The sequence below is a fragment of the Grampus griseus genome (genome assembly GCF_964374135.1).
Source record: "Grampus griseus genome assembly, chromosome: 8".
Taxonomy (NCBI): Eukaryota; Metazoa; Chordata; class Mammalia; order Artiodactyla; family Delphinidae; genus Grampus; species Grampus griseus.
Window position 1 is genome coordinate 71,352,531 of NC_139002.1, and position 25,249 is coordinate 71,377,779.

A 25,249-nucleotide genomic window follows, 5' to 3' on the forward strand; every position below is an offset into this window, starting at 1 on the left:
CTCATGTACCACAATGTTCATTGCATCACTATTTACAATAGCCAGGACCTGGAAGCAACCTAAGTGTCCATCGGCAGATGAATGGATAAGGAAGATGTGGCACATATATATACAATGGAATATTACTCAGCCATAAAAAGAAACGAAATTGAGTTATTTGTAGTGAGGTGGATGGACCTAGAGTCTGTCATACAGAGTGAAGTAAGTCAAAAAGAGAAAAACAAATACTGTATGCTAACACATATATATGGAATCTAAAAAAAGAAAAACTTGTTCTGAAGAACCTAGAGGCAGGACAGGAATAAAGACACAGACATAGAGAATGGACTTGAGGATACGGGGAGGGGGAAGGGTAAGCTGGGACGAAGTGAGAGAGTGGCATGGACATATATACACTACCAAATGTAAAATAGATAGCTAATGGGAAGCAGCTGCATAGCACAGGGAGATCAGCTCAGTGCTTTTTGACCACCTAGAGGGGTGGGATAGGGAGGGTGGGAGGGAGAAGCAAGAGGAAGGAGATATGGGTATATATGTATATGTATAGCTGATTCACTTTGTTATACAGCAGAAACTAACACACCATTGTAAAGCAATTATACCTCAATAAAGATGTTAAAAAAAAAATCCTAACTCAGCCACTGGAGTGAGCTTGACCTTTGGGACCTTGAGCAAGTCACTAAATCTTGGTGACTTGGTTTCCTCATCAGTGAAATGGGGATAATCCTAGCACCTACCTTATAAGGTTATTATAAAAATTAAATGACTCAGTACATATAAAATGCTTAGAACAGGAAAAAATTTAAAAATAAATAAATTTTTAAAAAAATAATAGAATAAAAATGATGAGGCTGGGGTCACACTAAAAAAGAAATAGCCAGAGTGTCCTCTTGATTCCTCACAAATCTTAACATTAAAAAGTACCAGAGCCCAGTCAAGGTCAGTCAAATCCATTTGTTCCTTAGGAGAGATTATACTCTATTAACAGTGAAGTCCTTTCATGCTCTAGTTTGCCTATGGAAGAGCAACTAGAGAGCAGGTTGTTCTATATGTCATACATACTGAGCCCTCCCGACCACCCTATGAACTCAACAATCTCCTGTCTTCACTAGGATCTTGCCCAAGTAAAATTCCCAATTTTGAGAATTTCACCACAAAAGCCTTTAATTTCCTTCTAATATGTCAAGTAAATATATATAATGGCATAACAGGAAACTCTTTGTAGTCTAGAAATTTTTAAATAACATCTCTAGCTCACTAAGTTTTTACAGATAAAACAAGTACAGAGATTAAAAATGATTCTTTGGAGGCTATGTGCTTATAAAACTATCTATCTATCAACATCCATATACCTGTATTTACATTTCCAGAAAAAGGAAAACTTGGCACAAAACTGTCACCAATTTACCACAAAGCAGCAAGTAGAACTCTAATCTGGCATCAAATATTCCCAGTGTCTGGAGGTTGTGATTGCTCTACCTGAAGACAACACACAACCTTGAATCGATGGCTCAGTTACAATCACAGAGCCCATCCTTTCTCTCTGGGTAAGGGAGGGGTGTGAATTTTTATTTTTCTCTCTTAATTTTGAAAAATCCAAAAATTCAGATTCATTTCTTGCCCTACTGTGGCATTCCTCATGGATCCAAGAGAACAGTAGCTGAAAGGAGAGCTAAACTCTAATTTTACTGTCAACTACAGAAAGCAAAATAAATGAACTTTAATCAACTTCACATACAATATATATCAGAACATATATATCAGAATATATCTCAAAATATATCAGAATATATCAAAAACAATAAAGGCATTTTGGTAGAAGCATACATGTACAAAAAAATTAATACAACTGGGCTTCCCTGGTGGCACAGTGGTAGAGAGTCTGCCTGCCGATGCAGGGGACACGTGTTCGTGACCCGGTCCGGGAGGATCCCACATGCCGCGGAGCGGCTGGGCCCATGAGCTATGGCGCTGAGCCTGCGCATCCGGAGCCTGTGCTCCGCAATGGGAGAGGCCACAACAGTGAGAGGCTCGCGTACCGCAAAAAAAAAAAAAAATTAATACAACTGAAGGCCAAATATTAACTCTGAATTCAAGAGCAAAGGTTTTCTCAATGTGTTCATGGATTACTTTAGTTTAATCCTGGCTAGCCCACAGTAATGTAAAAAAACTACTAATTAACCACTAGAACTAACCAAAAAATTCCTAAATAACACTAATTTCCAAAAAATTTTCTAATTCTTTGTGTTTCAATGTAAATGAATCTCTTCTATTATACCACAGTAATCTATCTATGCTTGACTGAGGGCACATTTCTTCCCAAAAGTTTGATGAACTTGAGACTATTGTATTCTAGGTATTCTCAGTACACTGGCAGCAAAAAAAAATTAAAGTTAAATTATAATCAAAGCAGAAGTTTACAAAATAATTTCAAATCATTTTATTAAATAGCGTTTCCCATTTTCTAGGGTGTTAATTAAATATAAAGAAGAGAGATAACATGCCTAAGTATTCATTTCTAATTTTTACCTGAATGTACAATTTTATTAGCAAAGGTTTGTAATTCATACTTTGGATTTGAGGATGTGGTTTACACAGAGACATACTATTGAACTCAACTTGCATCACCTAGAAAAATAATGCCTAGAGGTCACGGGACTGTAGTAATACCAAAATAATACTTAGGTTAAGGGTATAAAAAATAAATATGTCATCATATTGAAAGCTATATTAACAAAAGGAATAATAGCTTGAAGTTGTTCTTCTTTAAAAAGGTTACATTTCCCTTGGAAAGCAAGGAAAACTTCTTATTACAGAGGACAGTTAAACAGTGGGATAATTTGCATGTCAAGGTAATTTAGGCACATTCACTAGATGTGTTCAAGAAAGGTTAGATATGTTCATGGAAGGAACAAAGTAGGGTCTTTCCTGCTTAGTGCAGGTGGTTTGACTCAATAAACAAAGAGAGCCCTTACAATCTCATCTCCAAATAAATGGTGGCAGCAGGATTTGTCATGTTAAGTTGACTTTATGGAAAGTAACCCTCTTCAAATTAAAATAAGAAGGTAGATCTGGAGGAGTACAAACACAACCCCAGCTTTCTGCTCCCAAAGCAACACGCTATCTTATTCATGCTAATCTAGAAGGACCTTAAGATGTTAGTCATGTAAATGACTGCATGCTATATAATATTTATATACATTATTTTCTATACCATAATGCTTAGAAACATTACAGAAATGTGCAGATTTCATTATTCCAGTTATGATATTTCATTACAGTGATGTATCCAAATCATCACTGAGGAAGAAGGAATTCTGTACAAGAAAGTGTACATTAATTAGAACTACCTATAGATTGAAATTTGCTTGTGAAGTTCTGCTTTAATTAGAAAATTATTGGTGTCCTGAGATCAGCTTCCTATGATTAATACTGACCAATTTTAATGAGAAGCTTATTTAGAAAAAAAAAATCTACTACATTCAAATGCCATTTAAATCCATCAAGAAAAGAAAAGCTGAGTAGAATAGGCCTGCTCAATCAAGCTGTTATGTTAGACGAGATCATCCCAGATTTTCTGAGTAACCAATCTTATTTTAAATAATTCTCGAAAAGTGACTTTTCCTAAGTGTCTGGAAATGCTATAGAGCCCAAGCTACACTTTTGCCATGAAGGAATATTTGCAAATGGATATTGGATAGGAAAAATCAAACCATAGCAGCCCTGGCATCACTATGAGGTGTACACTAACAGCATATCGGTGAAAGAATGAAAACAAAATATTTATGAGACATAAAGGTATCACATAAAAACAAAGCAAACTAGAGGAATATTGGCTGAATCCCAGAAAAGATAATCCTTATGAACATGAAGGAATGCTGTAAATTGTAAGTGAATCATGGTGATGAAGTTCATTAAGAGATTCATATTACAGTCAGAGTTCTGCAAACCCTAGTCACTGGATCTTATACAGCCCGAAAGATTAAAATAAAAATAAACATGACATATCCTATCTCCTTGAAAACATTCTGTACACACAATTTTATTACACTGAAAAAAAAAAAGAAAAGATACTGGGGTCTGATTTTCCTTGAACTGTCAAAATGCAAAAGAAATGCAAAAAGTCTTTGCACAGATGTAACAAAGTACTGGATTTTTATATTTTGGCAGGTGCTCAATATGCAGCCCACATAATCACACGTTAATGACTGGAGTGTGTTAATCAGCATGCATACCTGATTCCTTCTTGCCCAGGGGGGGAAAAAGCCAACTACTGCAGAGCATGTCAATGTTTCTACTTTCTATAAAGATTTTGATAATAGCTATGTAAGTAAGAAATCTTTTCCAAAAAGTATATTTAGAAAGATGTATTAAATCAATAAAAACAATGATAAAATAATTCAAATTTCCATAAACATTGAGATATTTCCAAGTAGCATGCCAATAATCATTTTGTTTAAATAAGCCAGGTTTAGGAAAGTTTTTTTTTAAATATACATTTTTTAAGAGCAGGAATGAAACAGTGCACATAAGCAAGGTGTGCATATATAAAGGTGGTCAGTGTGTTAACACTAGACAGCATTAGTTGTCTATTTCACTACCTACACCATGCCATAAACATGGTTTTATTTTTTGGTCCAAACTGTAAGTAAATTTCTGTCATTAAGTTTCTGAGATGGGTTTAAAAACGGACAATACTGTATGCTAATATAGTTTCAAAGTTATAGAAAATGGGAAATCTCCCACAGGGCTTCCTGGAAAATGTTGTTTCATGACTCAGGGGCAAGGATGAACATTTTCACTTATTACCAGAAGTCTAGGTTTGAATTTTACTTATAGAGAATGAATATCCAAAATTCTAAAATGAGAGTAGTAGTAACTAAATTTCTCAAGAAGTCTAAACTTCCCTAGTGTATGGATTTTTTTTCCCCAGTGCTTCATAGACCCAATCAGGTAACAAAAAGATGAACATAAACCTTGCATATAGTTCGGACCGGGTGAACCAGTGGGTTTCACTATACTTTCTAAAGTAAACGTGAGGAAAATAATAAAAATAAAAAATAAATAAATTTTATTTGAGTGCTACCTACTACCTTAAATTACTAAATCTTACCAAAAACTGGGAACAATTCAAGTTTTTAAAATCTTTTAAAAGGTAACAAAATTAGAAATCTTCTAAAAGTCTGTCACAACATAAAGCATGGCTGGGAAGGATTAAATCCTCACCCAAAGTTCCTGGACTATGTTATCATGTAATGGCAACAGCTCCATTCCCAGGAATGGTACAAAGTCCACACCAGAATTTTTATGACTCAAAGCGAACTACATAGAACACTTCAAAGTTGATTAGCAACTTCATTGAACTGAAAGCAAGAAAGGCAGAGAGGAGAAATTGTTTGCAAGCAAGAAAGTATTTTTCCCAACAGTTATTTACTAAATATCTCAACATGCCTATTATTTTTTTTTAATTACAACAAGAGACTTTATTGGCATCTTTTATTTATAGTGGAATATTATTTTTTAAACTTTTCTAGAAGATAAAACTTGGGGGAATTTACGTAGGTCTCTAAAATAAGGAGTTCTGATATTCTGGGCCTGAGGGTCCAGTGTGATTATTTCTACCTAATTAGACTAGTAGTTAAAAGCCAAATGCATATAATCCCATTTTGGCTTAAAATATATATCAGTATGAGAATGCATGTAAGTGCACAGGTGCACATGCATGCAAGAGGTCCCACTTAGAATCCTGTCACTTTGGGGATCTTGTAAGAGATACTGTTGGTGTCTAGCCCACATTCCCATAACCTACCCTGGAAGTCACCTGTAAATATCTCCCTATTAGGCAAAAAGTTTCTGTCCTCACACGGGACCATTCTTGGTCCAGGAGCAAGCCTTACCCTTCCCCGTGCCCTGGTCTCATTGACTTCACTTCCTGTTCATTCTTGACTAAATTTCTGCCCACATGTATATTACATAACATATTCTCCTCACCCTCTGTGTGAATCTTGTCTTCCTCAGACTCTATGGGAACTCTTCAAAGAATAAACTCCCCAACTGTCCACTCTTCCACTTACCATCAAACTCACCTGCACTACTGCAACAGTTTTCCTAATAGGTGCCCTTGTTTGTGGTTTTATCTCTTGCAATCCATTATGTACACAGCGGCTAATATGATTTTTTAAAAACATAAATCAAATCATGGTAGTCTCTTGCTTAAAATCTTCCAATGGCTTCCTCTTTCACTTGAAGTAAAGTCGAAACACCTCACTGTAGCCTATGATACCCCATAGTATCTGTCATCTGCCTGCCTCCTAGATTTCATCTCATACCATTCTCTCCCTCACCCATTCCACTGCAGACACTCCATTGTTTCCTATTGCTCAAACACACCAACCAAGAGGTTTCTGCACTTACTATATATTCTAGCTGTGTGTCTTCCCCCAAATTTTTGTATAGTTGTCTCCCTTTCATTATTCAAATCTCAACTCAAATGTCACCTCTTCAAAAAGACCTTCCCTGGTTTGTTTAAAGTAGTCATTCTCAATAACATTTTCTTATTTAATTTTCTTTATTGTACTTACCATTGTCTAAAATTGTCTCACTCTGTGAGGGGATCATTCCTGTCTTATTCACAAGAAAGTCCCTGTGCTTAGAACTTAGTAGGTGCTACACACTCAAGTAATCGTTAGCAGATAATCATCACACACAATATTATATGCTAGCCACTAAATATTACTACAAAATGTTCTTCATGCTTGTTTACATTAAAAAGAATGGTACACTATACATTTTTTGATGAAAAAATTACGTGAATTTATTCCTGTCTAATGAATCAGTTCTAATGGGAGCAAAAACATATTTCAAATAGTGTCAAAATTCCCCTACAAAAAAGGTGCTGGTACACTGGTACCATAATGAAAATAGTAGTGGTTGTACATAGTAAGCAAGGACAGTGAATTCTTATTTACACTAACTTTTCAGCCTTCAAATGGATCTTACCAATTAACATAGCACACTAAATTTAAAATAGAACATTTTGGTGTCCATAATATAAGTAATGGTAATTAAAATCAGAGTCTAAAATTTTTTTATCTTCAATTGGTCTTGGAATGCTGATCTCTAAAATTTCTGTTCTCTAAGTTTCTATTCTCCTTTGCTTATTCCACAATGAATTTTTTCACTCGTTTTAAACTGTATAGTCTCATATTTTGTTGGAGTGCAACATCAAAATAATTAATACAAATTTTAACATCTAAAGATTTTTTTTCTAATCCAGAGGTAGGGATTAGCAGAAATTCTCTGCTTTGTCTTTACCCTGTCTTACAGAAAAGCTCCTCTGTGGTGTTGATATTTCAAAGTAAAACCCTTCCTGAACCCAGTATATAAGAAACTTCTAGTGCCTGTTTCTAACTGTTCATGAGTGAGGGCCATCACAGAAAGCAAATTACAATGGAAACTGAGTTAAGCGCTGATAAAATCTCTGTTGTTGTTTTTAGACTTTCTTTTAAATTTTATTTCTCTACGCTGATTTTATGAGGTTCAATTACAGTGCATAACAAATAGGATCCACTGAAGAAAACTAAGTTTCACTTAACTTCATAACAATTATTCCGGATTTAATATTTACTTGAATGTAGAATGAGGCAAAGTGTTTATTAAGTTTTACTCTCGTCACAGTCACCTTACTGCAACACATACACTCAATATATATAGGTTTGCAAGGCTGTCCAGAAACCTAAAATCCTTCTAGTGTTTTCCTTTGCTGTAAAGAAAAATTGGTCAGTGATATGATACTTGCGGTATAAGTCATTACAGGTCTGATGTTACACTTGTTATACATTATTGAATCTATCAAATGAAAAGGGAATTTCCAAATGCAGCTGCTATTTCCCAATTGTTAAATCCTTTTATTATACCATATAAGTACACAGCTGGGAAATACTATAGAGTGGGAGCTAAAACAAAATATTTTGGCTTCCGGACATTCAGAATACACAAAGGCTCCAGTGCAAAGTAATGTTTGATATCAGAAGACAATGAAAGTTTGAAAACATTTCCAGCAAGTATGATTTCTTTATATTAATATAACATATTTGTAAATTTAAACTATTTTAGACTACCATAAATCCCACTTGTAAATTTGGTAAGCAAATTATTAATATCTATTTTCTGACAAAATTTTAGATCATAAAACTTTGAGAATAACTCACCGAAGCAATTTTGCACTTGCCAATATACAAACTAAATTATACTAAGAAAAATAAGTAAAGAGTGCTCTAAAGAAGTAGAATTTGAACTGTATTATTTCTGCCTCAACCTGTATTTTCCAGTGTAGTTATTCTGATTTGTCCATGAGTATATTTGGCATAAAAGCTAAAATATATCTTGAACCTAACCCTTCTCCCTAGCCCATCTGCCTCCACACTAATCCAAGCCACCATCATCTCTTACCTGGATTTCTGAAATAGCTTCCCAGCAGGTCTTCCTCCTTTCACTCCATCTTCCCCACATCTATTTATATACAGTCACAGAACTATCTTTCTGAAATGTTCTTAAACCCTTCGATGGCTTTCCATTGCACTTAGTATCAAATCTCACTTCCATAATGTTATCTACAAGGTCTCGTCGGATAACTAGCCCCTACCAATCTCTCCAACCATATCTGATGCTATGTCTCACCCTCGCTCATTACACTTCAGCTACAAGAACTATCTTTCATTTTCTGAAACTCAGCTATATTTTTCTCACCTCAGATATTTCATACATGATGTTCCCTCTGCTATTTTTACTCTTTCTTCTATTTTTTGCGTGGTTAGTTCTTATCATCCTTAGGTCAAAGAGGGCATTCCTATCCATCCATTCTAAATGAGGTTTATTTCATTATGTTCTCACATGGCATTATGTTCTTTTTCTTCTTAACACATATCAAATTTTAATTATATTTTTGTGTGTGTATATTTATTTTTGTTCCCTCTCCTAGATATAAGCTCCATGAAGGCATAATCATGCATGTTTTATTTACTAGACAGCCAGTACCCAGCAGAATGCTGGGCACAGAGGAGGTGCACCATAATGATTTGTTGAAATAAAGATAAAACATAGCCCTATTATTTTGCCAAAAAGCCAGTGAGAGTGACTGAATATCTATTTCACCCATGTTATATTGGAGTTATAAAATGAACTGCTTATGTTCAATTAAGAAAACAGACTTTTATCCTTGCTTTATTATACCTTCTCTCTTCCCCCTATGCAAGGAAAACAAATCTTCCAGGGGGTCTAACTGCATAATGATGATCCCCTCTCAACCTAAAGTTAGTCTAGAACAGTATAGTCTAGTCCAATCCCCTATTTCTCAGCTACTGCTTCCGAGTACTAATTGTGCCTGCAGAATCATCTGAAAAAGAAAAATGTCTGCCTCCATAAATTATAAAATTAAATCTTTGAATTGTTTCTGAAACATTAAGCATAGAGCAAGAATTTTAAAATGCTATTAGAGTAAAGGCATTTTTAAATATTACCTTAGTTTTTATTAAGGAACAAATCTTTTCCCCATTCCCCACTTAAAATACTTATCATTAATTTAGCCAAAAGTTAAGACATGTAAAACAGGGTTTAAAATTCCTAATCTAATAAAATATGTTAAGATTTTGGTCAGTTTTAAATGTTAAAAAAGTTAATATTTTTGCTTTAAACTAGATAAGTAATGTCACTTATTATGGTACCTATTTTGATGGTTACAGGTAGAATTTAACATGGGAAAGCTGGCTAATACACTGCATGTATTGGACATTGTTTTTTCTACCTTTAGGGCAAACTCCTGCAGTTTGATTGAATGATACTCAGGAGCTCTGCATGTCCTTTTGAAATTAATATATACGCACATAAGTGAGAAAAGCTTTATTATAAATCAAGAATTACTGTTAAAAATGATAAATACCTGCATTTCCTCACTGAAAATGTATTCACTATATGACCTCATTCACATAGATATGTTTGCTTATTATAATTTTTCAATATTAATACACAGCCGCACTTTACTGGATCATACTACCTATTTTGTGGTATTATCAAGGTCACCACCTTAAATAGAGAGAATCAGAGAATAAAATAACCAAATCTCCCCCGAAATTAAATTAAATATCTTTTGGCAAGTCAACCTAATAATGGACAAAAACAAAACCACAAACGATTTTCCAATTTTTCTCACTAACTAGTATTAATATATTAATAATATACAAGGTGGTCATTTTCAGCGCCTGAACACAAATAACTCTAATGATACGGATTCTGAGCTTTCTCTAAAACACTTATTTGTAATGAGCCCATAATAACAGACATACTTGGTGACAGTGGCCAGATTTTAAAAGCTCACCATTCTTTGCTGAGACGACAGAACACTGTCCCAGTCAGCATCCTGTTGAATGGTATTGACAAGTGTTGGTAGCTCCTCAGAGTGAGGTTTGTTGTGCATTATGGGGTGCAGAGGCAGATGGGAGGCCACATGTTGATCACTGCCCTCTTCTTTTTCCCTTGAGGTCAAATCTTGGGTCATTGCTTCCTCTCCATCAGCTGCACTGGCAAATGGAGAGGCGGCTTGCTTGGAAGACATTCTTCTGCAGAATAAGGAAACAGCATGGATTTTTAAAAGGGCTGTCAATGACAAAAGAATAAACCATCCCTTACATGTGACTAATTCAGGAAAAAAGGAAAGTTCTCTAACTTCAGAAATGTTTATGATCTACTCTAAACCACTGAAAAAGAACTCTTAGCTTATCTGTTCCACTTTCCCTCTTTCCTTTTAACTCAAGCAAACTTCTTCCCAGTAATTGCTGCACATTTTCTTTCTTACCAATCCACAAATGAAATTTTTATGGAATAAGTTTTCATAATGTATAGTATATGTATGTGTGTATTTTTCCTCCCAGTTCTCCCAACTAGATTATTGAGAGTAATTCAGTTGATGGCTAGCAATGAAAAAAAATGAATGAATGAACAGCAAATGAGCCAGTTTGGAGGATAAGTTGAAATTACAAATATCCAAATTTCTCTTATGCTTTATGTAGGAACAAAGGAAGTCTATGTAAGAAAATATAATCAGGAGAGTAAGCAATCTATGATAAAAATCCTAAACAAACTTGGTCCTGACTTCTTAGTTTATACCTTGTATTATGAGTACTAGGCCTAACACTGATTAGTGTCAATCTGATCTTTTTCTAAAGACCTTCAAGCTGTGTCAATTGCTACAAGTAAACTTTTAAGTGACATACTGATTAAGTAGCTGACAATGCTAGATTAGTTTTAAGGCAATTTTGTGACATTTTAATTGAGTATATGAAATAACTATGCTTCTATTTTATATTAGAAAGTACATATAAGATTCAAAGCATTTACTATGAAGAGTAAAATGCCTACTATTCATAATCTTAAAACTCCAAAAACAATTACTGCACATTCTATGTATCCACAAGTAAACATCAACTACACTCAGCACAGTGAAGACAAGGTCTTCATTCTATGCTTTCATATACAATCAGAAAATCATGATTGTTAGACAGAATTTCAAAACTTTTAGAATATCACTTTATCGAAATGATTTTCTTAGAAAAGTGTTTAGAAATAAAATCACCAGAAGTTTATAACTTAAAAGAAGAGGCAATTAGGTATATTTTCTAAAACTTTACATTGTTTTTGATTTATAGTACAGTTAGCTCTAAAATTGCTGTGTAACGAAAGGAATAAAATCCCCACCTTAATTGCTCTTTAACATTAATTGATTTCATACTATTTTTTTAAAATGCACAAATCAGTTAACATAGGAAACCACATGAGCATTTTTCAAATTAGCAAATCATTAACTTGCTAGTACTGTTTCTACAGACAAATAAATACTGATTAAAGGGTCTAGAAATCTGAGATTAACAGTTAAATTTACAAATCTGTCACATGCTTTCATGAATATTGCAGTGAAGGAAATATCAAGTGCAAAGAAAAATAATTAAGTTAATTCCAATTTAAACAGTAGTTTTTATGTAGCAGCCCATGTTTCACATAGGATTTAACAGCTAATGCTAAATTTCTCACAATTAATGAGGGGGCTCAGATTTAGTATCCTACAGTGAAAAAAATTAATGTAAGATCAGCTAATCTAATTATGCACAGTTCTAAATAAAAGTATTACGGGCTTTTGAAGTGCTTTGAAACACATTAAAATGCTGATACCTACTTATAATAATCATTCTACAAATAATAAAAATTTAATCTACTAGATTTGATACTAGAAAATAATATGGAGGAAAAAAAGTACAGAAGTATGTCTATGTTTTCTTTGAGGAGAAAGAAAAATGTTCTAATGAGTACTTTATCAAAGAATTAGATAAGTATATCCTTGACTAATTTCTATCAATAATGACAAATGGAGAAATGCATATAAACTTACAGAAAATGATACCAAATGATGTTTCTTGTAATACAGGAATCATCTAGAACTTACTTCATTAGCCTCATAAATACTATAGTAAAACCAGGCAAATTATAACTCTTTTGCAAATTTATCAAGAGCTTGCCATTAACAAGAAGAGTGTTTTCATAGTTCAGATAATAACAGTACCAATAATGTAATCATTCACATTAAAGACAAAAGAATGAATTTACTGCTGCTTTTTAAAACAGCTAAATACAATTGAAAGTCATAATCCAAAACTCAGAGTGACTTTAGTTCCCCAACAAACGTCCTCTTATTATAAAGTGACTTGGCTCCTTCCAATAGCAATATCTGTGATTGTTGGTTTAGTATAAATTAATCACAACACAAAACCCAAAATGAAAAGTCTCTTAAGAATAATTTCAACTATAAACTGCACCAATGAACAATAGTGCACAATCCTAATTAAACACAACCATGCAGCTGTAAAAATAGACTAAAGCTGTCCAAAGCTATGGGTTGAGTTTAAAGGCTGGTTTGTTAGAGTGTTTTCTTAAGGAAGGCTGGGCCCTCTGTCTTAATCAGCCAATAAATTACTTCCTGCAATTACATTAAATAGAAAATTATTTTCAAATGGGGAGTGTTAATTGAAAATCAAAATTCAGAGGGAAGTTTAGAAATTACACACTGAATACAATTAGTGAGGAAAGGCTTCACCTCTACTTCATCAACAGTCTTCTGGTGATTCCTCCAGTGACCATTCAGGAAAGCTACCAATTTATAACATCACACACTTTGTCTTTTATTTTGCACCTACAAATACAAATGTGTATCAAGGTTTCAAATAAAAGATAGGCTGCCAAAAAAAAGCAATATTAAATCTGACTGTTCATCCTCAGTTCACATCATCATTAAGGGACAAGAAGAGGGGAAAGGTAAGACAATAATACTTAAAAACCAAGGAAGGCATACTCAACTTCAAAATCCCTCCCTTTAGCAAAGGAATTAACATTTTTTTGTTCCAAGAATACTTTTCCATATCATATTTAATTTAATTTCTTGTGTTTCCTTTAGTTCTCAATATGTTGTTAGCAGAAAAAAAGGTGACTCTTTTTCTTTTAGCTAGGTATTGCCCCCCTGTAGACATTTCCTTTTGATAAAATTGTTGGGCTTCTTTCAGGTTTGTTTTTTATTGATGGTTTTGTTGTAGTTTTTTGTTTCGGATGGTGATTTTCTTGCATTTTTTTTTTCTTTTTTTTTTTGCGGTACGCAGGCCTCTCACTGTTGTGGCCTCTCCCGTTGCGGAGCACAGGCTCCAGACGCGCAGGCTCGGCGGCCATGCCTCACGGGCCTAGCCGCTCCGCGGCATGTGGGATCTTCCCGGACCGGGGCACGAACCCGTGTTCCCTGCATCAGCAGGCAGACTCTCAACCACTGCGCCACCAGGGAAGCCCTGTTGCATTTTTAAAAGGAAAATGTGCACAAATTCTTTTCAATGCAGTTTTAAGTGTCTTGGATTTACTGATTATTAGGTTCAATTTACTGATTATTTTTTGCAAAATTATTTGTTATAGAATCCTTCAATTTACTGATTACATCCTCATTCATTTCACTACTTCTTTACTTTAGCTTTCCCTTTTACTAGACCAACTAAACTGTATTCTAGAAGTTGCAAAGATACTTGACTTTTGGTAATACCTTTACCTAGCATGGTAGTCATTGCACCATGGCTACTCTCCTACAAAAACTCATAAATCAAATATACACTAGCTTTAATGATTTAAAATATCACATGGGATGCTTACTTTTATTTTTAATCCTCATGTTAGTAATTTTTCATTACAAAAACTTTCACTCCCAGTGTATTAGAACAGTATCTTACTTTAGCTGCTGCCATATACAACTAATAAGCAAAAGAATTAAAATCCTTGTGAAAACGGTCAATTTCTATGTGACTTAACTTTGTTTTATTTTTGCACTATTATAACTTAAAAATCATTCAAATGAATTGTTTTTTTAATTTGTATTAAAAAAAAAATCTCCCTAGTTATACCCCTTGAAAACAGGGGTTTATAATGGAAGTGCTGACACAACCCTAACTAAAGCAGCGCAAATGTTGCCGCTATAATACACAAAATCAAGTTCTATTATTCTAAACTATCCTCGCTCATGGGATTTTTCTTTACTGTGCTCCCAGCCAAACTGCTGAAGCATGAAAAATTTAAATGCAATCAAATGCGCCCAATTCTACTTTACCAGAACAAGTGTCTACAGTGGTACAATCTTAAAAGGAGATGCAACAGATTTGTTTGGTGTTTTTTTTAACTGTTTATTTATAATACAGTGCATTGGAGATAAAATAAAAGAGGAAATTACACTCACATGGTACCAGTGTATTGACTACACAGAGTACATTATAATCAGAGAGAAAAACTACATTGTCAACTTATCACATTGGTTAAACAAGATGGTTTTCTGGGGCATAGCTATTATCAAGTAAAACCTCCAAAGAGAATAACATATCTTTGGACACATAAAACTAAATTCCCATCATGTGTTCCCGAGTTTGAAATGTCTCTGCCCAGCAGATCAAGTGAATTCCCAGGATGCCAGCCGTTGGGAAGAACTTCAGGGCTTAGGACTTTTGAAAATGAGATTGTAGGAGATAAAGTCTCCAGTAAGTGATAAAGTTTTCTAGGAAGCCAGTAGTAGTACCTCTAGGAAGATTATAATTATTTTACTCCAGAACCCCAGTATAAAAGCTGAATGTTTAGACCATTACCAACCTACGCAGACGGTAAATTTCCTTTATGTTCTTTAACAAGAAATCAAGATTAGCTGGTCCAAGACTTGATAAAATGATGAGGACTGGATATCTACACATTAAGTCCTCTATCTCAGAAAAACCTTATTTTCTAGAACTTTAAATCTTTCTTATTTTTTTTTAAATCTTTCTTATTTGATGGTGTTATTTAAAAAAGAAAAAACAGTTATTTTTATGTCTAAAAGTTAGGATTTTTTAAAACAACTTTCTCATAAGGCATAGTCACTTGAAATTAATTTTTTTTTCTTTACCATTGCTTGGAAGGAATTCACCTCAAAACTATCATTTGGGACTGACATGATTATCCAAAGGAGCCACTGAATTTATTACAACAATATTTTTAACCTGTTTTTTCAAATGTTTTCATTACTTCTGAGATTATTATCAAATGGCATTCACTTTTTACGTGTGCTACATTTACTCAAAAGAAGCCCTGTTTTTAACATAAAGCAACATTTTAATAGTTGGTTTACTTAAAGAAAAAATTAAAATTTCAGGCCAACATTCACATTTCTTTTTGCAACTCAGCCCCAGGCTACCAAGGTAGACATTTCAGTCAGGTAGTTCACTGTTAATTTAATGTTGCAATTGATCTGATACTGAGAAATAAACAAATAATTTTCCAAAAATATAACACAGTGCCTCTCATTTTAAGGAGCATGAGTAACATATATGTTCAGCTGCCAAAATGCACAATATCCAGGAACCCCTACAAAGGACGCCAGGCCACCCAGCCTAGGGTAAAGAATGATTTTAAAACCCTCTTCCTGTACCTCTAATTCCCACGTTTAAGTATTGGGGGGAGGGTGGACAGGCAGGGGGAGGGACCCTTATTTCAGACATTAAAATGAAGATAACCCTTTTAAAACTTTTCCTGCTTCATTCAGGTAAAGCCTGAGGGTTGTTATTGATTCTTGTACTGTTTTATCCAGCGCTACCGCCTGTCCCTCACTCCACCTCCAATCTTCCCTAGGCTTCTGCCAGGTTTTTCTCTCTCTTCTATCTCTTTAATAAGCAAACAAGAAAATTCCATGAAAAAGAAGCTTATAAGCTTTCAGAGTTACCTTGGAGAGTTATAAACCTATCTTTTAAAGTCTGTAGTGGCTCTTTCAGAGTATATATGGTAACATATACAGACAATATCTGTTAGAAGAAAACTCATTGATTTGAGTTAGTTGTCAAATCAGTAGTGATGAGGGAAATGAAATACACTGGAGCCCTTGAAGTATGTCTAAGAAAGGGCTTAAATTAATGGATTTTGACTTATTTAAGGCTTCTAATTTTTCACACCAAAGTTCCAAAACTGTATTCAAAGGCCTTCTGAGGTTCTTACAAAACAGGGACTACCTGGAACAGATTCTTCTCAAGTCATCAAAAGTTTGTGTTTCTAGAGTTTATATTTAGCTGACAATATTGCTGTCACTTTATATAGCTTAAGACTGTTCTTTGGACTAGAGCTCATATGTCTTGGAATGCTTTGACTCATGAATTGTTTCTCCTGATAATGTTACATCACGTAACCATCTCTGTCTAATTGGTTAGTATCTGCTGGAGGAGGCAGGCAACCAGCCTAATGACTGGCCTGCCTGACTGACTGCCTATGGAAAACCTATAATTATTACATGTGTCTCTGAGTATCCAGTTTCTTCCTGGGATCAAAACAACTTGCCTTCATGTCACCTCTATCTATACTTTTTGCTTGATAGCAACAATACTGAATTTTTCCCAAAGCTTATCTACCAGTAACTTGTTGAGATCTTTGCTTTGGAAAGCCAGGCCCAGAATATATAAATAAAACCAGTCACCCAACAATAAGAGCAAAACCAAACAATGGCTACTATAAATACACACTAACTAAGAGGATTTTAATCAAGCACAATGACTTTATAACTCAAATGAAAGACTTCTATGCGGCTTGAGTGAAAGAAAGCTGTCTAAAATAATAGCAGAATGAATTTATTGATATACATTCACTCTGAATCTCCTCTTCACATGAAATGAGAACCATAATTTTTAAAGTGAATACCAAACATGTCTTTGTCAGCTTAAAACCAATCCACAAATATGGAAGCCCAATATGGATATCGTATCCAATTATCAATAAATATTATAAGCCAGGACAATAACTTCTCAGAGAGAAAGGGTAGGTAGGAAGCTGTCACTATACTTTTCCATTCTCATCTCTATTTCCACTTTTTAATATTGCCAGAAAAAAGAGAAAAATGAAAATTTATACTATATGAATAGTTTCAAAAAATGAAAGCTCACACATCGTGCCAGTGAGCAAAATTATATAAAGAAGCTAATCTCTGAGGTTCTCCTTTAGCTAAATAAAGCGAGCCAGCAATTTCTCTCTTTCATGTAATGAAATAAGGTATAAATTTCAGGTTCTTATCAAATAAGAGGAGGAGGACCAGGAAGAAGAGGAATGGGGAGGGGAACAGGAGAGGGTGGGGAAGGAGAGGAGAAGGGGGAGGGACGAAGGGGAAAGGGAAGAGAGAAACAGCCGTGGCTTTGCAGTTCATTTTCAGTTTGTCTACTTAATGAAAACCTCATTGTACAACCCTGAAAACCATTTCCAGCAGGCAAAGTATTTCTGATTCAGCAGAGGTTACACAAGCATCAAAGCAGTTAAATATAGGTGCCAAGCCACATTGCCAGGAGCTCTTAGTACTGTGAGTTAGTGTTACCTGACGACAGCTTAGTGAATATAAAATTACTTGTTTCTCCAAATGAAGACAATCAAATTGCCACCTTCCATTGTAATAATGCACAACTAGTGATCAGCAAAGTGCAAACATAATTACCATGAAGAAAACAAAAAATCAAATCTCTCTACAGAGTAAACACATCTATCTGGCTTCCCCCAAAAAGGAGTGCATTTCAATGCTGAATGCTGTGATGCAATCTTTGTTATTTAACAAGACTTATTAGTCTTACAGTAAATTAAAATGGAAAACAACAAGAAAGGCCAATTAACAAAAAGTGAATACAAATACCAATAAGAGTACTACAACTTTCCAGACAGAGTATAAGGCCTACAAATTGTATCACTGCCATTTGACCTGATAATGTTAAGTGTATGTCAGCAGCACCACCATTATAAAAACTACGCTTTCAGAGACTTCTTTCTAGCTTAGAAACCTTTCAGCAGGTCGAAAAAGACAGGTATTATCCAAGCTCAAAAGCTTTTATCTTAACTTTTCCTTAAAAGAAAAAAGTTATGCCTTATTGTGTTCTAAAGTGACCTGGATTTTTGAGGTTGAAAATTCACCTCACAAAATTGATTTATTATCTCTATCCAAGTTTAGAAAAATAACCAAGCATAGGCTACATGTCCACAGCTTTTATTACTGAGACACTCAGCATCTGGAATTCCTATCCAAATGTGGTGGCCAGGCTGGGCCGCTATGAAAGTGATTTCAGTAACCCATAGCTGGGTTAGTATTAAAGACCTAAAAATTTGACATGGTTTTCCCATACGCTGAAGATTTATAAGTAATCTATATAAATATAGATGTTGCTCCAATCAAACTGCTTTCTTAAAAGCTCTCTTACTAAAGTGATTTTCTATCTATATAACTCAAAATTTAAAACACTCAGATTTACATCATACCTTCCAATACGGCAAAAACTATCTTTCCCATTTCAAAACACTCCTAACATAGGGGTTTTCTTCTTTCACCAATAATGTCTTCCTTTTCATTAAAATACGCTCAACATTGCTAATTATTAGAAAAATGCATATCAAAACTACAACGAGGTATCACCTCACACTGGTCAGAATGGTCATCATCAAAACGTCTACAGATAATAAATGCTGGAGTGGGTGTGGAGAAAACAGAACCCTCCTACACTGTTGGTAGAAATGTAAATTGGTGCAGCCACTATGCAGAACAGGATGGAGTTTCCTTAAAAGAGTAAAAATAGAGCTACCATATGATGCAGCAATCCCACTCCTGGGCATATATCCAGAAAAGACAAAGACTCTAATTCAAAAAGATACACGCACCCCAATGTTCACTGCAGTACTATTTATAATAGCCAAGACATGAAAGCAACCTAAATGTCCATCAACAGATGAATGGCTAAAGAAGATTTGGTACATATATACAATGGAATATTACTCAGCCATAGAAAAGAATGGAATAATGCCATTTGCAGCAACATGGATGGACTTGGAGATTATCATACTAAGTGAAGTAAGTCAGACAGAGAAAGAAAAATATCATATAATATCACTTATATGTCAAATCTTAAAAAATGATACAAATGAACTTATTTACAAAGCAGAAATATATATTTCAATTAAAAAATTTAAAAAATAATGTACCCCTTTTTATGAGAAAGGTATCTTACAGATAATACCTGATATTCCATTTTTACCTGATATCTCTATTCTAAATAATTTCATTTAGAATCCTCTAACTCAAAAATGGACCAGTTGGGGCTTCCCTGGTGGCGCAGTGGTTGAGAGTCCGCCTGCCGATGCAGAGGACACGGTTTCGTGCCCCAGTCTGGGAAGATCCCACATGCCGCGGAGCGGCTGGGCCCATGAGCCATGGCTGCTGAGCCTGCACGTCCGGAGGCTGTGCTCCGCAACGGGAGAGGCCACAACAGTGAGAGGCCCGCGTACCACAAAAAAAAAAAAAAAAAAGGACCAGTTGAAGGAGAAGGGGTAGCACAGCAAAGAATGAAAGTGCAATGAATTAGGGACCATCAACAACATAAGATTCCCTGAGCTTGAATATCAGCATTTAAAATCAGACATTTGCAATCAGATAGATCATTCCTTTGAAGGATGCTTTCATCCTTTATAAATCTGAAATGGCCAGTCTTACATTGCATTCCTATTCCACCATTCCTCCATTTTATTAGGAAAGAGTGGAGGAAAGGGAGAGATGAAGGTACTGGGTTGACTTTGTGGCAAAATCAAAAGCAGAATAAGGACAGGAGAAACAGGAGAAAGGGAAAGTCTAAAGTCTAGTGCACGTTTTATTGTGATTTGAAATAAATTTCATATCATTAAGAGAAGTCTGCATGTGAGGAATAAGATAGTTTTAAAGGAAAGATCTTTTTCCTTCACCTTGCCAAAAAAGTTTTTTCCCTGAAGGACCTTACTTATAAGCTTAACACAATAAAAACCTCCCTACAAGGGTGGGGGGCTGGTGATGGTGGTGGCAAACAGTATTTTTTTAACTTCAATGATGAGTAATTTAATATGTTCCTAAAATTATGATCCTACAGAACATTCCTTACAATATAGTAATAATAAAAAGTGTCCACAAAAAGAGAAAAGGAAACCTATTGTCAGAAAATGTCTTCCAGACCCAGGGAGATAAATGCTTGTGTAAATATTATCAAAAGCTTATGGCAAGTGGAAGAACAACAGAAAACATTCATAGATTTTGGGTTTTTTTTTTTAAGTTTATTCTATATGTTCCATGAAGATAGGGATTATGTCTGTCTTGTTCATTACTGGGTCCCCAGTGAGCAGCATACTGTACAACACATCGTAGATAATTGATAATGTTGGGGAAAAAAGAGTGAAGAAAAATTAGGGAGGGAGAGATGAGCAAATAGCTTATTTTTTTAAAATTAAGGTGAATAGATAATCATAGAAAATGCCACTCACATGTTAATGCTGCCAACCTAAACATTATTCTTTCTCTATATTCTTTTTACCAAAATCTCATTCCTTAACATCTAAATCATTATTTTTATATCTAGATCCCCAACAATGAGCTCTCTTTCACCTCCCTGAAACACAACAGCCCTCAAATGACTGCTAGAAAAGTACATCAAGATTATACCAAGATATACTTTGCTATGTCATACTCAACAAAACAAAATTGGATTCATCATTTTCCTCAACACCCTCCCTCATCCATTCACACCCAGAGGAGTATCATGCCCAGCATGATCCAAGTTCAAAACATGAACCCTACATCCATCTCCTCTTTTTTATCCTTGCTCCTCATTGCCAGCCTGTCATTAAGCTCCATCAACACTTTCTTAATAATGTTTTCACGCTCACATCTTCTTACCACACTCATAATCACCTTAGTACAGGGCTTTATTACACTTCATACCTAGACTCTTGCAACAGACTATAAACTGATTTCCCTAATTTCAGCATCTCCAGCTCAAAATCAATCTTACTGCCACTCCTATTATCAGGCCACTCTCTTGCTCGAGAAAAATCAGTGGCTCTCCCCTGATGACAGAAAAAGTCCAAACTCCTGACTATGGCATTCAAGGCCCTCCATCCAGATCCAATCAATCTTTCTAAACTTATCTTCTAGTAGACTACACTTTAACCTTCTACTCCACTAGACTGATATACTCGGACTTCACTTATTGCTGCCCCCCAGACTTTGCTCTGCTGTCTCTCCCTATTTCCCTCGCCTTCCTTTCTTATCACTAGGAAACCAACTGAGCCTATTCCAGGTAACTAGGTCCACCCTTCTAATCACTTCTCTGAAATTTTATTAAGTGCTCTGAAATTTTATTTTTTATATAACTCATTCAACACAACGCATACTATCTTACACAATCTTTTTAAAATATATGCTATAATTATATGTTTATATGTAATCCCAACCAGATTACAAACTTTTCAAGGGCAAGAATAAAATACTAGGCTTCTCTGTATTCCCACAGCACCTAGTACAATATTTTGCACAAAGAAAACACTCAATAAATATTTGCCTAATTACTTAAATTTTATTAAATGAATAGGCAGAATTAAAATTAGGATATTATACTTAACCAGAGGATTTAAAGTAAAACTTCTAGATCTCTGTGCATAACTTGGTTTTTCAGGGCTGTCTCCTCTTCCCCCACCCTCTGGCCAATTAAATTCAGTTCATACTTTAAATGTTTTACATATTATGGAAAAAAACAAAAACAACAAATCATCAATCTATGTTGTTAGAAACATTCAAAAGATGGATAGATGGACAGACAGACAAACAGCTATGGATGGATGGATAGATGTTGGAGAGATGGTTGAAAAGATACAGAAATAGTATTTGCTAGACGTTTAGAAAGTACCAATCCCTATGCTGAGCACTGCTACATGTATTATCTCACTTAGTTCTCAAAACAATTATAGGAGTTAGATAATGTACATTATCCCTCTTTTACAGAAAAGGAAATCAAGGCACAAAATTTTGTATTTAAAAAAAATATTAAGACTTGCCTACGGTCATATCTAATTAATAAAGAAGGCAAAATTTGAACTCAGATGGTCTAACTCCAGGGCAGATGCTATTACAATTAAAGGTAACTGATAGTAAATCTAAATTAAATGAATTAACTATTTTCAATTATCATCTGAATTTTTCTTTATTAGTTCATATACTTCCTATAGAATTTTATTTTTAATATTCCGGTTGGATATACTAGATACTCATTTAATCCAAACATCAAAGAATTTTCTGTCTTCATTTTTCCCTTTTTCCTTCCTTTCTACTTCTAGGATTTGAGGTATTTAATTACTGGTTAACAACTATAAAAGGAGAGGGGGAAGCAGAAAGGAGAACAGGTGACCTTCTAACCAATCCATTTGACTCTCTGACAGTTTGACAACAAAATTGGTTACAGAAGTAGTTAAATCTATTGGCACATAAGTCTTAAAGGTTCACTGTAGTTTTCATACAGTAAATTTTTTGGTCATTAACTATCCATGCTTGCCCTGGCATGCTTTTTCTGGGTAGCCTAGATGATCAGCAGTTAACTATATTCTTATACAGACAATCGTGACATAAAACAAGGATGTCACTTCCCATTCATTTCAAAGTCCAGAGAGGTATGAGATCCAATTTCTACCTTACAGCTCTTATCAGAAAAGCCATGCCAGAAGCATCATATACAACCGGAGCTGTTTCACTACAAAAGTAGGTGTTGAGGACAGCCTTGAGGGAAAATGAGATGAAGTACTTGAGCAGTATATATTTAACACACCACCCATCTAGAATTCATTTCAGGGAATGCAGAGTTAATTTAAATATCCTCTTAAAATCTGACAACCATATAACATTACATACACCCTAACTTCTGGGAGAAAAAACAGAAAAAGTCCATACCCAAGGGCATTCATTTTTATAAATTGTAATTCTCTGTGAAAGTTGAAGAAAGGTTTTCACTACCAACTGAAATTTCCACATTTTTTATATACACCAAACAGTCAAGATTCACAAATAAAGTGCTGCTATCTTGTATTTTTCCCTCATTACCTCCAACACCCCTCCCCATTCCTTACAGCTATTTGCTTGAAGTTTCTCACTTGCATTTGCTGGTAACATATTATCATAAACAGCTCCAGGAGATGAGAATCCAATTGTTTCCATGAATCATTGCACAGAATTGTTTGAGTTATCATTATAGAAGACAAGTATGACTACCCACTGTCTTGCACACCAAGGGATTCTTTACTAAGTACCTATATGCACACCTATCAAGCCACAGAAGTTCTAGTTTTCCTAAGCTTAGTTATGGTGGAAAAAATCCACATTATTTATCCAGCTTTGTTTTTTCTTCTCATATAAGCACCGCCTCACAATTTCCCAAAATAGAAACACTTTTACATGTCTCATCTATTAATTTTTTAATTTCTTCAAAAGTAAATCTTTTATTTGCATCCATGGTGCCTAGAACTGGAAAACTGCTACCAGTCTTAACATAATCTGCTGTCAGAAGGAAAAGTGTGGATTTGTAAAAAAGTTTAGAGCAGGGATTTAAATCCCAGACCTCTCATTTACTAGATCTGTGAACTTGACAAGTTACTTAACTCTCTGAGAGTCCCTGTCCCCATATGTAAAATTAGAGACAACACATCTTCCTGAAGATTAAATTAATATATTACAAGTACTACTTAGCATTTGGTAGGTATTAAATCAACAGTAACTTCCTTTAAATAAAAGTGCACAGAAAAATAGTTTGACTCAAACAAAAATTCTTAAAGAAAGAGATTCTGAATTTTTACAAATCACAGTAAATAAAATTTCCATGGAATACTTTTCCAGTGGCAATATACCCATGACCCAAAGCTAAGTGGGCCAGAGACTAGGACTATGTCAACAGGGTAAAATACATAGAAAACTATTTCCCAAAAGGGGTAGGCATGAGAGTGAATCACTCACATAGAAGAAACCAAGCATACAACATCTGCTGCTGAGAACTGTATTTGTGAGGATAACAGAGTCCTGGACTCTAGGTACCCATTCAGACCGTCTGCTATTAACTTTTTTCCTTGATTTTCAACCAAAGCAGCCCCAACTTTTCAAGATTGTACCCCTTTTCTCAGAATTAATTTTTAAACAGAAGCAGCATTTCGGTATACTTTAATTTGACAATAAACAAAAAGTCTAAAATACTCTATCCTATGAAATGCACCAATACCTTTCAAAGCTTGCTTATTTGCTTTTCTATTTGAGAAATAGATGGATCAGTAATCCCTGGTCCCAAACTTTAAATGTTTAAAAGTGTTTCTTGTTTCACTCCATTTCGCATTTCTAAATCAGGTCTAAAATCAAGTTCCTACTAGTGTGCTACCCCAGCACATCCTCACGAGCTAAGAAAACAGCTTACCTTAAAGTTCCCCTCTCATCACAATTTACTTTAGAAAATCAACTTGAGGGGTCACAGATATGCTAGCCTGACTGTTTGGCATTTTAGTGAATTCATTACCACAAAATAGGTATTCTTAACTGTACCACAGCTCAAAAAGATGACAGGCACTAGTCTACTCCACATGCAGCTTAAGAGCACTATTTGCACTATTTGAAGCTGAAAGTTCCAACATCAAGATAAACTTGCCTAAGGACCAAACTCACAAACAGTTAGGTTTCTAGGACACCTGGATAAAGAAAGAAACAAATGAATGTTTTGAACCTTGCCAGGCATGATGGGGAACAAACACAGGAGTGTGTGTTACTCAGAAAAATGCAGAAGAAATATATGACAGAATAAAAAAGAGTAAATTGAAAAGCATTAATAAA

The 25,249-nt window shown here is 34.8% G+C and overlaps 1 protein-coding gene across 7 annotated transcripts in view; it reads right to left on the bottom strand.

Moving 5' to 3' along the window:
• The window catches only part of SOX6 (SRY-box transcription factor 6), a 624,429-nt gene that overhangs the window by 378,587 nt on the left and 220,593 nt on the right, over positions 1–25,249 (bottom strand). For all 7 annotated transcript variants that reach the window (XM_082660447.1, XM_082660449.1, XM_082660450.1 and 4 more), the window contains one exon: positions 10,373–10,613. In XM_082660447.1, coding sequence (XP_082516573.1) covers positions 10,373–10,609 — 237 coding nt within the window. In that variant the 5' untranslated portion in view covers positions 10,610–10,613. The remainder of the gene's footprint in view (positions 1–10,372; positions 10,614–25,249) is intronic.